Here is a 16,786-nt window from a genome sequence, read left to right on the forward strand (position 1 = left end):
ACTGCCCACAGGCATTGTCTAGATGAGTGGTGCGCAAACTGGGGGGGGCGCTCTCTTGGTGGTGCACAAGAGGTTCGGCGGGGGGGGGGGGGGGAGGGCGAAAAGAAACTGGGATCCCGCGGGTCCCATGAATGCCCGCTCCAGCAGCTGCTGCTCTCTGGCCGTGCAGCTCTGAAGGCAGCGTCGCCGTCAGCAGCAGCGCAGAAGTAAGGGATTACTTCAGATTACAAGTAAGGGGGGGGACGGGGACGGTGACGGTGACAAATTCTGTGAATGGCAAGGGGTGTGTGTGTGTGACTGGAAAAGCTTGCGCACCGCTGGTCTGCATAGCCCAGGGCAGAGAGCCTCCCAGCCCGGGTCGGCAGATTCTCTAAAAATAGCTGTGGACTTCAGAACACAAGCTCCAGGCCAAGCCACTACTTCAAAGCACTGAACACACAGCTATGTTTAGAGCGCGAACGCAAGCCCTGCTAGCCCTAGTTTGTTAACCCGGGCCGGGAGGCTCGCTGCCGTGAGCTGAGGACACATGCGCCATGAGCCCAGAAACGACACAGAGGATTCCATGGAATGGGCTTCCCCACCCACTGTTCCATTGGTCAATTGCCCGGGGGTATAAATCCATTGCCAAGACCTTTCCCAACTTCCCTTAGCGTGAATGAGGCCCGTTGGACAGTTGGTTTTTTGTCTGAATGAATGACCCCCCACTGAATCATCAACTGCCATGAGCATGCAGGATGGTCCTACAGTTGATTTATTGAGGGTGGTTTCCATACCGCCATCACCCAACCTCAGCAGATATCGGGCATCACGCCTCTCTGAGGGCAGTGAAGAGATCACCTTTGACAACGGGAGCATGGCATGAGATGGACATTTGCTGGAATTTGTCGTGACCAGGCAATGTCTTCACAGGTTAGGATTTCGTACTATGGACAGAAAGAGAATGCACCTATAGAGGGGGCTTGGTTGTACCTCACCTGTGTCAGTAAGTATTGTAAAAACAATTGGCTAAATACACTCGAGACAGGCAACCTATTCAGCAAATGGGAATTAGTTTGTGTGCGTGTATAAATACTGTAACATTTTCTATTTTTCCATCCACTTCATTATCAGCTATTCAAAGGGAAGAGAGAACTGGATAAGCCTCCCTTCATTAAATATATATAAGATATGTGTATGTGTATATATTAAATATAATATGTACAAACATTCCTTTCAAATAGATCAAATGTTTGTGTCTACGTGTATATTTAATATATATGCAGTGTATATAATAGAAACCAGTGGTTTTCAACCTGTGGTCCACAGACCACTGGGCGTCCGCAGACTAAGTCGAAGATTTCCAAAGGGGTCTGCACATCCAGTCAATATTTTATTGGGGTCTGCAAATGAAAAAAGGTTGAAACCCACTGATATAAACGTATTATACACCCACACCCTCACCATATATATATATTAATGCAGGGAGGTTTGTACGTTTCTCTCTTCCCTTTGAACAGCTTATAATTAAGTGGATGAATGCAAGAAATAGAAAGTTAGCGTGTTAATCTTGCCCACCCCAGCAAATCCATCTGCTGTGTCATGGCCCTATCCACCCAGTGTTCTACACCCCTTTCCTATGAACAATACGACTATCTGGCTGGCTAGCAAGGGGCACAAGGAAACTGGGTGTGGGATTTTCAAAAAAGGCACATACAGCAGAACCTCAGAGTTACGAACACCAGAGTAATGAACTGACCAGTCAACCACCCGGAAGTACACAATCAGGCAGCAGCAGAGACAAAAAAAAAAAGATACAGTACAATGCTGTGTTAAACCTAAACTACTAAAAAAAAGGGGAAACATCATTTTTCTTCTGCATAATAAAGTTTTAAAGCTGAATTAAGTCAATGTTCAGTTGAAATTTTTTGAAAGAATGGCCCCAATGTTTTGTTCTGAGTTATGAACATTTCAGAGTTACGAACAACCTCATTCCTGAGGTGTTCGTAACTCTGAGGTTCTACTGTACACCCTAGGAAGTTGGGCGATGGACACTGGCTTCACAACCCAATGTTTGCCCTGGGCTCAAACTCTGGGCACGTATGGGCACTCCCTTAGTCTCCAATTCTACCAGGGCACACAAAGTGATACAGCTTCTCTGTGTAATGTTCACAGCACACACACAGAGAGAAGTTAGATAAACTCAGCACTCTCTTGCTGGAAGGTTGCAATGTAACACTACTCTATATCTTAGCATTCAGAACCCTAACACAAAAGAACCCGAAACCAGAGTTAGACAAAGCAGGCTGCTCCCTAAAACAAAGAGGCACAACTCACCCCACCGTACTTCAGGGTGGTTCTCTGCAGACTGACTGCTGAAAGACCAGGTTTCAAGCTTCCTGCAGATCCTCTGAGCCTGCAAGCAGGACCAGGAAGGCCCTTGTAAATTAAAGTGATGGCATCTCATTTTAACACAGTTTTCAACATACTGACCACACTCTACACTGTGACCTGCCTTTTGATTTTCAGAGAAGTAGCCACCTCCTCCTCCATTCCCATACCCTCTTAATGATGCTCACTTTGTTTCTCCCACTGTCTTTTTTGATCAGCTCAGTGGACTACCAGACAGAGAACCACCTAATGTCTACTATTGACTAGCGGTCCAGTAAGGTGCCAGAAACCTGGGGAGGAGGGGGGAAGAAGCATTTGCTTACGAAGGGCCCCTTTAAAATATTTCATCACTGCAAGCAAATATTTTGGTGTTTACATGCCCATATTCTGGAAACATTTCTTCCTGCTTCCACTGCATTTAATTTTCATTCAACAACAAAAGGCAGATATCAAGGAAACAGGTAAAAGTGCATCCATGAAACTATTTCCACCCGTGCTTTCCTGCTCAAGGGACCAAAGATGGGAGTAGACACATGAAAATCATAGGAAGTGGCAGGAAAAGGCTGGAACATACAGATTCTGAATGGAGACCCGGGGAGTCCTGTTCACACAGCCCTATCCTGTTGCGTGTGTTGGGGCGGGGGGGGGGGGGAGGGGGAGTTGGTGCTGTCCAGGTATGGATGGATAGCATTAAGGAAGCACCCAAGACATCAGTGATTTGAGTGTGATCATTCTCCTGCCATCTGAGACCAGGGCTTCCTTCTCCCTTTGTGATTTCAGATGTCTCTCTGGATGCCGACACGGACCGCAGCGGGATGGTGAAGAGCAATGGAACCAACAAGGTAATGCGACTTAGTTCATATTTGTAAGCAAGGAGCAAGGTAAAGCATTCGGCATTGAAACACACTGGGTGGATCCACTTCCATTCCCATTCCTAAAGGGCACTAGCCACCAGAAGCTGACAGTGACAAAGGTTGTGAGTGGAGACAGGCTGTTTTCTGGATCTCTGAAGAAGCCAGCCTAATCCCGGTATTGTTTTTCCATGCCCTATCACTATGAAACCATGGCATTGGCCCTGGACAAAATTCTCCTCCCTGCTTCTCAAGTGCAGAGTCAGGGGTCAGGAGAGCAGAAGTAGCATCAGAGAAAAGAATTTGGCTCCCTATCTTTTTCCATTGGGCTGTGCAAAAAGAAAGAAACTATCCCTTTGGTCCTGGATCTGTGTATTTGCTGTGGGTCCCAGCTTGCTCCATGCCTAGATTAAAGAGTCAGATGCCCAAGTTCCCAGGGAATGTTTTTTCATGGAACAATACCGGGATAGATTCATCCCAGCTGCTCTCCTGTAGGGACTCTCCCAGGGGAAGGCAAGTAGCTTCTGCTTTTCGTCAAACCATGTCTACACTAGAAAAAAAACCCCATGGGTTAACTAAGGTTATGTCTACACTAGCACTTTCATTGGTACAACCTATGTTGCTCACAGGTGTGAAACTCCGCGAGCGACATAAGTTTCACTGACAGAAGCGCCGGTGTGGACAGCGCTTTGTTGGTGGGAGACGCTCTCCCGCCGACATAGCTACTGCCACTCGGTGGGGGTCGTTTAATTATGTTGACGGGAGAGTCTCTCCGCGGGAGATCTTGCTGCGGTGCAGCTGCATCGGTACAGCTGTGCCGCTGTAAGATCTCTGTGTAGACATGGCCTAATTTGGATTAAAATGCTAGTGTAGACCCGGCAGCTGTAGGTTTAATGTGAGTTTAATATGGGGCTGAGATCTTACCAATGGGTTAAAACTACAACTAACTGCCTTGTCTACATTAGGGTTTTAGCACATTAGTTTGTTAACATGTTAAAATCTATTTTCCTAGTGTAGACATGGCTCTGGGTTTTTGCCAGCCAGGGGCACCCTTAGAGTATGTCTGCACTGCAATTGGGAGGTTTGATGGCTGGCTCCGCCCACCCAGGGGTACATACGTGAGTGGCCACCGAGAGTCCTGTCCAGACAGGGCTAGTCCATGCAGCCACCAGCTGCTGTGGCTTCACAGCGATTGTTTCTTGAGCTAGCTTTGCTCTCAGGAACGTCTCCTTGTGCGGCAATCACCTTCCCCGTGCGTCGCAGATGGACCTGTCGTTTCTGCTGGAGGCTGCGATCCAGATGTGCTGACTCAGCACATCTGCTGTACACGCCTGACCACACCCCATCACAGGTGTGGCCCCATGCCCTGATCATTGCCAGGGTTGTTCGGAGGGAGGAGAGGAAGGGTAGATTCCGGGTGAGGAGGAAGATGGAATTCAGGCTCACTGGCCTGGTTAGTTTTTGTTCCAGATCCCTTTGTGTTTCCTCTACAGACGAAATGGATGTGGGGCCCTGACGGGCAGGGAGCCGTGCTGCTAGTGAACTGCGACAGGGACAGCCCGGGCGCCAAGCATATGGACAGTGCTTACCAGTATGTGCAGTCCTACGCAGGTACTCGCTGGGAACAGACCTCTGCTCTGGGCCAAGCGTTAGACAGGTGCAGGGGGAAGTCTGACCGTGAGCCAGGCCAGGCTGGAACTAGATGGGCCAACTCTCATGTGCTACCACTACGATTCCAACACAGGGGAAGTGAGCTTCAGTGTGTAACACCTGGAGATGGGATCGGACGGTCCCTCGACTCATGTCTCCAACCACGGCTACTTATCTTTTGTTGTGGGGAGGCCATCCCCCTTTCTCTGCACATCTCCCTCCCCTCTTAGGGCTCATCTACACAGGGAAGTGAGTGAAAAACAGCTAGCGAGGGTATGAATTTAAGTTCAGTAACTATTCTCCATTAACTCCTCATGTAGATGCTCCTTTTCCTCACAAACAGTGCCTTTTACGCAGTGTGGCTTAATCCACTTTGGAAGTGTACTGACCTAATCTGCACAAAGGCACTCAGAGTGTGGAATCGGCGTGTCCACACAGGAAACTCACCTGGAACAGCTATTTGGCTACTCTGCACTAACTTTGGGGGACTTTTCCCCTATGTAGACAAACCCTTAGATGCTATCCTGGCTGGGAAAACAAACCGAGTAGACAAACAGAAGCGGGAATCTAATATTGTATCCTCATGGCTTCAAAAGAGGCTCCAATTTTCAACCTTTGACCCCTTCATGACAGAAGATTGACAGGCTCCCTTCCTCTGCAAAATTACCTCCCCAACCCCATGCACCTCTCACCTGTTACATCCCATCCTATCCTTTGGTGGGTTGTGTCTGGTTTGGACCCAAGGCGAGGGCCTATCATTTCTCTGTTTGTTGCCCCACGCAGATCTATGGCACTATACAAACAGTAGCAATTAGGGCTGTCAATTAATCACAGTTAACTCACACAATTAACTCAAAAAAATTAATCGCGATTAAAAAAATTAATTGAAATTAATCGCAGTTTTAATCGCACTGTTAAACAACAGAATATCAATTGAAATTTATTAAATATTTTGGATGTTTTTCTACCTTTTCAAATATTTTGATTTCAATTACAACACAGAATACAAAGTGTACACTGCTCACTTTATATTATTTTTATTACAAAAACTTGCACTGTAAAAATGATAAAAGAAATAGTTTTCAGAGTAGCAGCCATGTTAGTCTGTATTCGCAAAAAGAACAGGAGGACTTGTGGCACCTTAGAGACTAACAAATTTATTTGAGCATAAGCTTTCATGAGCTACAGCTCACTTCATCGGATGCATTCAGTGGAAAATATAGTGGGGAGATGTATATACACAGAGAACATGAAACAATGGGTGTTAGCGTACACATTATAAAGAGAGGGATCACTTAAGGTGAGCTATTACCAGCAGGAGAGCGGGGATGGGGGTGGGGTGGGGGAAGCTTTTTGTAGTGACAATCAAGGTGGGCCATTTCCAGCAGTTGACAAGAACGTCTGAGGAACAGTGGGGAGTGGGGGGGGGTGGGGGATAAACATGGAGAAATGGTTTTTCTTTGTGTAATGACCCATCCACTCTCAGTCTCTATTCAAGCCTAAGTTAATTGTTTCCAGTTTGCAAATTAATTCCAATTCAGCAGTCTCTCGTTGGAGTCTGTTTCTGAAGTTTTTTTGTTGAAGTATTGCCACTTTTAAGTCTGTAATCGAGTGACCAGAGAGATTGATGTGTTCTCCAACTGGTTTTTGAATGTTATAATTCTTGACGTCTGATTTGTGTCCATTTATTCTTTTACGTAGAGACTGTCCAGTTTGACCAATGTACATGGCAGAGGGGCATTGCTGGCACATGATGGCATAAATCACATTGGTAGATGTGCAGGTAAACGAGCCTCTGAAATAGTATTTTTCAATTAACCTTATACTAGTACTGTACTGCAATCTGTTTATCGTGAAAGCGCAAATTACAAATGTAGATTTTTTTTGTTACATAACTGCACTTAAAAACAACAATGAAAAACTGTAGAGCCTACAAGTCCACTCAGTCCTACTTCTTGTTCAACCAATCGCTAAGAGAAACAAGTTTGTTTACATTTGCAGGCGATAATGCTGCCCGCTTCTTATTTACAATGTCATCTGAAAGTGAGAGCAGGTGTTTGCATGGCACTCTTGTAGCCACATTGCAAGGTATTTACGTGCCAGATATGCTAAACATTCGTATGCCTCTTCATGCTTTGGCGTCCATTCCAGAGGACATGCTTCCATGCTGATGACACTCGTTAAAAAAATAATGATTAATTAAATTTGTGACTGAACTTCTTGGGGGAGAATTGAATGTCTCCTGCTCTGTTTTACCCGCATTCTGCCAGATATTTCGTGTTATATCAGTCTCGAATTATGACGCAGCATGTTGTTCGTTTTAAGAACACTTTCGCTGCAGATCTGACAAAACACAAAGAAGGTACCAGCGAGAGATTTTCTAAGGATAGCTACAGCACTTGACCCAAGGTTGAAGAATCTGAAGTGCCTTCCAAAATCTGAGAGGGACAAGGCGTGGAGCATGCTTTCAGAAGTCTTAAAAGAGCAACACTCCAAGGAGGAAACTAGAGAACCTGAACCACCAAAAAAAGAAAATCAACCTTCTGCTGGTGGCATCCGACTCAGATGATGAAAATGAACCTCCGTTGGTCTGCTCTGCTTTGGATCATTATCGAGCAGAACCCCTCATCAGCACGGACGCATGTCCTCTGGAATGGTGGTTGAAGGATGAAAGGACATATGGATCTTTCGCACACCTGGCATGTAAATATCTTGCGACACCAGCTACAACAGTGCCATGAGAACCCCTGTTCTCACTTTCAGGTGACATTTTAAACAAGACGCGGGCAGCATTATCTCCTGCAAATTGTAACCAAACTTGTTTGTCTGAGCAATTGGCTGAACAAGAAATAGAACTGAGTGGACTTGTAGGCTCTAAAGTTTTACATTGTTTTATTTTTGAATGCAGTTTTTTTTGGTACATAATTCTACAGTTGTAAGTTCGACTTTCATGATAAAGAGATTGTACTACAGTGCTTGTATTAAGTGAATTGAAAAATGCTATGGGGGAATGGGGGTTACTGGTAAGTGAAAAATGCTGGTTAACTAAGAGGGAGGGAGTTTGGGTCGTGGCAGGGGTGTGGGGCTGGGGCATGGGAGGGAGTGTGGAGTGCAGACTCTGGGAGGGAGTTTGGGTGCAGGAGGGGGCTTGGGGCAGCAGGTTGGGGCATGGGAGGGAGTGTGGGGTGCTGGATGCGGGGGGTGCTCACCTCGGGCAGCTCCCCGCAAGCAGCGACCTGTCCTGCTGCTCCTAGGCAGAGGTGCAGCAGGTGGCTCTGTGCTCTGCCTTCGCCTGCAGATGCCACCCCTGCAGCTCCCATTGGCTGAGGTTCCCAGCCAATGGGAGCTGTGGAGCTAGAGCTTGGGGCGGGGTGGGGGCAGGGCACAGAGCTGCTTGCTACGCTTCCACCTAGGAGCAGCTGGGAGAGGTCGCCGCTTGCAGGGAGCCACCCGAGGTGAGCGCCCCCCAGATCCGGCACCCCAAAACCCCTTCCCATGCCCCAACCTGCTGCCCCGAGCCCCCTCCTGCACCCAAAATCCCTCCCAGAGCCCGCACTCCACACCCCCTCCCGTGCCCCAGCCCCTTGCCAGTCCTGCACCAACCGGACTTTCAACGAAGATCAGAAATGCCGGTTTATAGAACTTTCTGATTGGTGAAGTGCCGGATAAAACAGCTTTTATTGTATAATAAAAAACAAATGTAAAGTGAGCACTGTACACTTTGTATTCTGTGTTGTGATTGAAATCAATATATTCAAAAATTCAGAAAACATCCAAAAATATTTATATAAAGAGTATTCTATTATTGTTTAACAGCACGATTAATCGGGATTAATTTTTTTAATCGCTTGACAGCCCTAGTAGCAAGAACAGAAAAACATAGCAGGCGTGCCATATAATCTGACAGCCAGGTATAAGCTCAGTATAAACTCTGTATCTGGACACACACTGGGAAAGTCAAAGTTTCAAGGCTTGAGCTTGAAAACCTCAACAGGTCACTGTAAGAAACTACTTGTCTTCACTTTCAAGGCTGTTCACAACATATCCCCCCCCCCGCCATCATCTCTCATCCAATAGCAAAAGGTCGACTCCCACCTCCGATCAGCCCATGATGCCAGCCTCCTTCACCCACTTGCTAAATTTTCAAACCAGCACCTTCATGCTTTCTCCCAGGCAGCCCCCTCACGCTTGAGAGAAGGTCCTTATAGACATCCTCAAAAATTAGTTAGTCTCTAAGGTGCCACAAGTACTCCTTTTCTTTCTTCAAAACTAACTCATTCTCCTGCTTCAAACCCTCCTTAAAACTCCCCTCTGGCAGAAAGCCTACAGAAAACTGGACAACGGGTGGGCTGCTGGTGTTCTGAGATCACTGCCTGTCATGATGACCAGTGTTGTTTCATTGTTTGCTTGTATTCCGCCCATCTGACCCATCTGTGGTCGCTTGTCTCATACTTAGACTATGAATTCTTTGCAGGGCAGGCAGCGTCTCTTTGTTCTGTGTTTGTATAGCTCCTAGCACCATGGTCCATGACTGGGGCGTCTAGGCATTATGATAATACAAATAATAACAGCGGCTAATGCCGATCTCTTCTCTTTCCAAGATCTTCAAGACATGTCACTTATGATCCTGAGGATCCAAGGACCCAGTGCCATCTTTGCTGACTACAAGTTGGTTCTTCATGTTTCTGTGTCCGATGTGGATAAAGTGAGAGTTTTCCATGCCAGTGGTGAGCATTTAGCCTTCCTGTCTATCTAGGGGCTTGGGTGGCCCCATCACCAGAAAATCGAGCCACTCACATATATTAATGAGTTTAGGTGGAATTTGCTTGAGTGCCTAAATGAACTAGGATGGCTAAGCAGAACTAGACAAAAAACAGATGTTTTGATTTGCTGAAAATTGCTAAACATAAAAAAATAGATTTGAGTCAAATGAAATGTTTAATTCAACCCCAAATAAAATGTTTATTTCATTTTTGAACATTTTCTAACGTTTGGAAAAACTTTGAAATAAAATTAAAGGACATTTCAAACCAGAAAAGTCATTTTGAATCGGAAAACTGAAAAGTTTCATTTTGAAAAGGTCAAAATCCGGAACTGTGCGGGTTTGTTTGACCGAAAACAATTCAGTGAAAATTGACACAAATTGGCAACACACTTCAGTATCGCCCAATCTGGATTTTTTGCTGGAAAACAGTTTTGGCCCAAAAATGTCCCTCCAGTTCAACTCCTAAGACTTTGTTCCACTGTCTGTTTCCGATATCAGCACCAAGCAGGAAAGTACCAACCCTAACGGAGGCGCTTAGAAATTAAGGACCAGACTGGGAAATGCTTTATGCTGCCAACAGTCCCCCTCCTTGTGTGAATAACTGATCAGCAGGGTGAGCAAGGGGTTTAACGCTGACCCTGCTACGTCGCTCAGGGACAAGGAGTCTGTGGGAACGTCTACACTAGGAGCGAGGGGCGTGACTGCCAGCTCGCACAGACAGACTCACGCTACCCCTCGTTGAGTTAGCATGCTAAAAATTGCAGTGTAGCTTCAGCAGCACGGGCAGAAGCATGGGCTCACCGCCCGAGTACAAACCCGACGGGACGTACACCGGGCAGCTCTCCCCAGCCACCATGGCTACGCTACTGTCTTCTAGCATGCTAGCTAGCACAAGTATTTCTGCATGAACTGGGAATCCCGCCCCTAGCGCATAGTCTAGACGTACCCTGTGGCTGAGCCAGAAACAGAATCCATCTCTCCGGAGCCTTAGCTACAAGACCATCCTTCCTCCATGGCAGTCTTGACGTCCAGTGATCTGACAACACACTTGGAGCATAACTCTACAGCTCTCAACAGTCAATATCGTTCTACTTCTGCTTTCTCTGGCTTTGTAATCATCCTGATAATTTAGGCGTCTGTGTCATTTTACTTTCCTGTTCCTTCGACTCATTTTTCCTGTACAATTTGATGTCCTCCGATTTCAAAGGTATTTCCTGTCCTCTGAGCATCTCTGCATTCCCTTGCATTAGCCCTTTTAGAAGATCAGGTTACAAGACAGTTAGGGTTATTAAAAAGAAGAAGAAGGCTTTGTTTGACATTTCAGAGGGCAAGGTCTGCTTCTCACACCAGTTCGTCTCCAATGATGAACTGCGTTTGACGTTCCATTAGGCATTTCTAAGCACGCCTGGGGCAGGCCTGACTGCCTGGAGAGCCCAAATACATATGAGTGGTGGGCATTGCTCTGTAATATGACTGCCAGCCCACCCACCCCACCAAATCATGATGCAAGTCAGTTTTTGCAGGACAAACTTCAGAGGGGGGCAGTGTGACCCAGGGGAACAAATACAAGGCTAGTATCCAAGATTGCCCAAGTTCTAATCCTGCCACTGACTTATTGCATGAACTTGGGCACGACACTTAGATCAAAGCTGGGTACCTCGCTGGGCAAACAGATTCTTATTTCAACACCTAAATCCATGGCTGAGAGCAGAGCCCCTGCAGCTCCCATCCAAAATGAGGCCATGGATTTAGGGAGCCAACTTTAGACAACTCACACTTGAAAGTTTTGGCTCCAGGGTATACAAAGGAATATTAACTGTATCCACTGGATAATGCAGGAGATGCTCTCCTTTGGTATACACCACCTTCCCCTGGCTGCCCCATCCACTCCAGTGTGTGAAATGTCCCGGTCACACTGTGGTGTGTATTCCTTTGTGTTCCTAGGCAGCGGCTCACTCGCCCAGTACGAGCATGTGCTGGGGTCGGATAAACTCTCCTACGTAGTGGATCGTCCCAGTGGACAAGAAGAGGAAACCTTCTACGTCGAGGGATTAGCCTTCCCGGACGCTGACTTCTCAGGGCTGGTTTCCTTCAGCGTCACCCTGTTAGAGGTCTCCGATAAGGTACAATACACTCTTGGACTATGGGCAGTACAGAGAGATGCTTCTAACTGCAGCGCCTTTCAGCCAGTGGAAGGATGATCACATAGGGAGGCAAGGCTCAAGGACACTGCCCTCACGGGGTTCCCCAGGCCAGCGTAGTCCCCTTGCCCCGGAGGAGGTTTTCGGAAAGACCAAAAGGCTCAGACAAATCAGAAACAACCCTGAATTTCCAGCCTTCCAGCTCTGGCTCTGGCTTTCATTGCGTTGAACAAGGGTTCCAAGAACCTGAGCTTCTGGTCAGTTGCTCAGAGAGGAACCTTCCCTTGGGAGCACTTTTTGAGCACATCAGGAAGCATAAGACAGAATAAAGTCAATTAAACCAGCCTCTCCCAGATGCCCCATGAGGTGGGCTAGCCTGTGACACTCATCTACCCTCTGCAGCCAAATCTGGCACCCATCGGGGTCTCCGTGAAGAGAACCTGCTGTACCCCCAATCAATAACTTTCCCCTGGACAGTTTGGTGCTATCCATGGCTCTCCCCTCGAGCCCTCTTCCGGCTGAAAGGATGGGGCGGCTGACTGAACCCTGCGTCTGAATGACCATCGTTTTAAAGGGCCGTACACACTACAATGTTTTATTGCGTTTGTTGCCAGCTTGTGATGTGATTAGGGATCTGTGTTTGTCACAGAGGTTTCAGGAAGTCACGGAGGTCGTGTTTGTCACGGGAGCGACTGCAGCTCTGTGGCTCCCGGCAGCGATCTCGGGGCGGCCAGGGCAGTGGCTGGCCCCCAGGGCCTTCCCCCGCTCGGTGGTGGCCGGAGTGGCAGAGAGGCCCCCAGGGCTTTCCCCCCCCGGAGGCTGGAGCGGCAGTTGGGCCCCCACCCCACAGCTGGTGCCACGGGCCCCCCAGGGCTCCCTCCCTGCAGCTGGTGCCACGGGCCCCCTGGGATTCCTTCCCGAGATTCTATCAAGGGTATTTATGGTTTATGTCATGGACAGGTCACGGGCCATAATTTTTTTGTTTCTTGCCCGGGACCTGTCCATAACTTTTGCTAAAAACACCTGGGATTAAATCGCAGCCTTAGATGTGATGGAGGGGTCCCGGCTACACACGCGGCAGTTAAGGCCCAGCTCCTAACCACATTCGTGTTTTGACATTGCCAGGGCTAGAGATGAGCTCAGTTACACCAGGACAAAGTGTCGTTACTGTGCAGTGTAGACAGGACCTCCTGACCATGTCTATGGAATTAGGCTAGCCAGGCCCCCCAACAGAGAGGAACCACATTCAGCACATGTTAAACCAACTCAGCTCTCCCTGCTGAGCCCTTCCAAAACTCAGACTGGGGTTTCACCCTCTTTTCCCATGGGAAGGGGCTTTGAGTGGCACTGGAGAAGACCGCTCCCTTCCGTGGGTAACAGAAGGGGTTAAGAAAAAGCCATGAAAGTGGCCAGCGTCCCCTGCACCCTGTGTGGAGATGGCGTCATAAGCGAAGTGGCAGCCATGGATCTAACTATTGGGTGGCCCTCCTTAGCTGCACACTTGCAGTTTAAAGGCGTTTCTTGCCAGGAGCTCTCCGTCTTCTGCTCAGCTTGCTCTGCAGTTCAGTTCCCGGAAGTCCTGTCACTGCTGCGGTGCGCCTAGTGGGGAGTGGCGCACAGTTGGCTTCTGAGTCCTTCGTTTTGGAGCCATCCTGTTAGCCAGCAGCCGTGAATGGGGCATCTATCTAGGTGCTCAGCAATCTTGGACGCGAGTCCTTTTGCCCCTTCAAAGACCGGGTTTTGCTTTTGCTTGGCGCTCAGTGATTTTCATCTCTTGTTGCCTGTAGAACGCGCCAGACACCCCGATTTTCACAGACACCGTGGTCTTCCGGGTGGCCCCATGGATAATGACGCCCAACACCCTGCAGCCTTTGGAGGTTTTTGTCTGCAGGTGAGAGCGATACAAGTCATACGACTGATCGTTTCAGTCACCAGTCTGTCGTAGGGTGGGGTGGAGTCACGCTGCTTCCGTGGCTCAGAGGAGCACAGTGGGTACATGTGTATCACACTCACACAGCGTCCTGGTACAATCACCCTCTACCGCTACCAACTACAGACTTATTCCTTTAGATCAAGTGTGCTACGGCGCCGAAGCCTGGATGCAGATTCAAACCATACTGGTGCCCCTAGGATGGTACAGTCGGCTCCCCTCCCTGCATCCGGCCATCTGCTGTTTGTGGGGCAATTTGTGTCCTTGGGGATGCATGGAAGGGACAGTCCCTGAGCTTCGTGACAGCAGAAACTGCAATTCTCCGTGGCACCCAGGGGAAGATTCTCCTTGAGCCTTGCCCCCCGTCCCCTCCCCTCTCTTCCCTTCCCCTCCTCAAGGACAATCTAGCCCCGACTGCAGGGGAAGCCGTGTTGCAGGCTTGCTCTCCTGTTCTCCAGGTGCCCCGGTCCAAATGTTGGAGAACCTGGACCTGCTGCCACTGGCATCCATTGAAATAGGTGGAGCATCAAGGCCCCATTTGTCATGTTGCCGTTTTGCAAAGTTCCTCCTTCCACGGGAGCTAAACTCACAACATTTAACAAACAGAGCAGCCTGTGAATGGGGAGCGCAGGGCACGGTTTGGTTTCTGGCTGGGTCCCCGTGACCCATTCCCCATAACGAATTGGCCCCTCTGCTCCATTTAGGTCCCTCTCTTTACTCATTTTCCTTCCAGCATGGAAAGAGACTCAAACCCTAATGGGGACTTTTTGGAGGCTCTGAGAGCCCTGGTGAGGAAAGCCAACTGCAAGCTGACCGTCTGCCCTGAGGTCGAAAACCGACACGACCGCTGGATCCAGGTGATAATACATGACTCTTCCCTAACACTTTTCATCAGTAGATCCCAAAGCGCTTTATCACGATCTCCATTTTACTGATGGGGAAACTGAGGAACGGGGAGGCAAAGTGATTTGCCCAAGCTCACCCAACAGGCCAGGGACAGAGCTGGGAACAGAGCCCAGGTCCTTCAAGTCCCAGGCCACTGCTCAGGCCACTAGAACACACTGCGTAGCCCATCACTGTGTCCACACTGCTTCCTCAAACCCCAAACCGAGCCAACAGGGACCAGGAGCCTTATATGGGGCCAGAATCAAACAAATAAAACTGGCGACTTTCATCAGTAGGTGGCGTTTTGATCAGCGGTTGGCTACTACGGCAATCAGGACGGTACAAATGACGCCAGATAGGTAGCTAGACCCTGCCAACCGCCCCTTCGCTGTCTCAGCAATGACTCTCTCAGCTGGCATTACCCAAGGCATCATTTTGCAGGCACTGGGGGAGAAAGGAAAACCACGCCCCCTTGTCATGTGGGGCCTATTTCATACTTGTGATCCTCTGCTTAGTTAACGCAGCCTGAAGGGGAAGGACGAGGGTTCATAGGCCCTGCAGGAACAGCATGGATTAAGGATGGGATTGAAGGAGGAGAGAGCAAGGTTTGGCGTATACAAGCGTAAGCCACTGGTGAGCAGGTATTATAGGCCCCCCTGGAGTTGTTGCAGCCCCCAGCTACGTGTGCAAGCTCACGTCGTAGCAGCTCTGGAGAGCTGCAGTTCAATCCCCGGCGTGTCCACCACCAGGGGAGCCATCACCCAAATACCCCCCATGCACGCTTAGCCCGCACCACCCGTGCCCGCTAGTCAGCGACTGATAGCACTGCTGCTGTAAGAGACCTCCTCCCCGCTTTCTCCCCACAACAGGACGAGATGGAGTTTGGCTACGTGGAGGCTCCCCACAAGATGTTCCCCGTGGTCTTCGACTCCTCCCGGGACAGAGGCCTGAAGGATTTTGCTTTTAGAAGGATTCTGGTTAGTAACTATTTTTTTAAACGGCCGAGAACAGACTCTCTCCAGGGTGTTCCTGATCCTGGGGCGAGGTTTGGCCGCTCAGTGTCATCCAGTCTCTTAAACAGAACAGACGGACTTGTGGCACCTTAGAGACTAACAAATTTATTTGAGCATAAGCTTTTGTGAGCTACAGCTCACTTCATCCAGTCTCTTGGAGCTCACCGCCCTGGAGAGGGGCTGTTGCTCATTTGGGGGCTGCTTGGCGGGTTCCTTCTGACTTTGGTGAGTTTACTTGTCAGGTGTCCAACATGTGCAGATTAAAAGCTCTAAATGCAGAAGCACCATTCAGCACACATTAATTCCAGCACACGACCGATAAGCAACTAGCATCCATTAAAGCACCATTGCTCTAACCCTCAGAAAAAACCTGCCACTTGCAATAGATGAGTCAGACAATCAAACTCAGGGCAGCAGTCTCCTTTTGCTTACCTCCATTGTACAGGGCCACAACCGCACTGACTACAGTGGAATCACTCCCAGTTTAGCCTCTAATGTCGCAGTTTGATGCCAGAGGACGGAATCACTCGTGTTTTACATCTGGCTTCACTCCCTGCAAGGCCTGAACCTACAGACTCAGCAGGAGAGTTTGCCCTGGATGGCTGGTTCTAAACAACGCCAACCATCAACCACTATGTCCCCCCCCCCCCCCCCCCCCCCCCAGCCTTTCTGCATAGACTTCTCGCTGGAAAAAAAATCTCCGTCTTACTGCAACGGAGCCATCCTCCAGAAAGGGCTAGAAAGCCCGGCTGTTCAAGGATCAATCCAAACAGCACTTCGCTGAACACAAGACCAAGCCCTGGGCAAAGTTAGAAGCAGAATCCGGCTGCAGAGTTGCTTTGCTCTTTCCTTTCGCAGTTACGTTACACAGAGCAGAGGCCTGGCCACTCTGACCTGTGGGGGAAGTTGGTGGGCGTGTTCTGCGATGCTGCCAGGTGCATTTTGCTCATGGAGACTAGACTAACTTTCTATGTCCTGGGATGGCAGGAAGGGGGCTTGTGATTACAGATCTTTATACCCTCCCACACAGCACCCCACCTGTGCTTGATTTGGTCTCATATTCTTGGCTGTTGTGTTCATGGGCAGTTGGTGCTGGGGGCTCCATATTCTGTCCTCGCCTGGGGACGCTAAGGGGGCCGCTTGTTTTGATGGCTAAAACAAAAGCACTTTTTTAAAAAAGGTGG

General features: G+C 48.8%; 1 protein-coding gene across 1 annotated transcript in view; it reads left to right on the forward strand.

Annotated features, from left to right (window-relative positions):
• LOC102943152 (protein-arginine deiminase type-1) overlaps window positions 1-16,786 on the forward strand; it is a 38,638-nt gene that overhangs the window by 11,722 nt on the left and 10,130 nt on the right. Inside the window, exons 3-10 of the mRNA XM_037881491.2 lie at window positions 910-982; window positions 3,148-3,209; window positions 4,712-4,829; window positions 9,470-9,599; window positions 11,582-11,756; window positions 13,562-13,665; window positions 14,438-14,561; window positions 15,459-15,566. Of these exons, the coding sequence (XP_037737419.1) occupies window positions 910-982; window positions 3,148-3,209; window positions 4,712-4,829; window positions 9,470-9,599; window positions 11,582-11,756; window positions 13,562-13,665; window positions 14,438-14,561; window positions 15,459-15,566 (894 nt within the window). The remainder of the gene's footprint in view (window positions 1-909; window positions 983-3,147; window positions 3,210-4,711; window positions 4,830-9,469; window positions 9,600-11,581; window positions 11,757-13,561; window positions 13,666-14,437; window positions 14,562-15,458; window positions 15,567-16,786) is intronic.

Source organism: Chelonia mydas, chromosome 18, assembly GCF_015237465.2.
Source record: "Chelonia mydas isolate rCheMyd1 chromosome 18, rCheMyd1.pri.v2, whole genome shotgun sequence".
Lineage (NCBI taxonomy): Eukaryota > Metazoa > Chordata > Testudines > Cheloniidae > Chelonia > Chelonia mydas.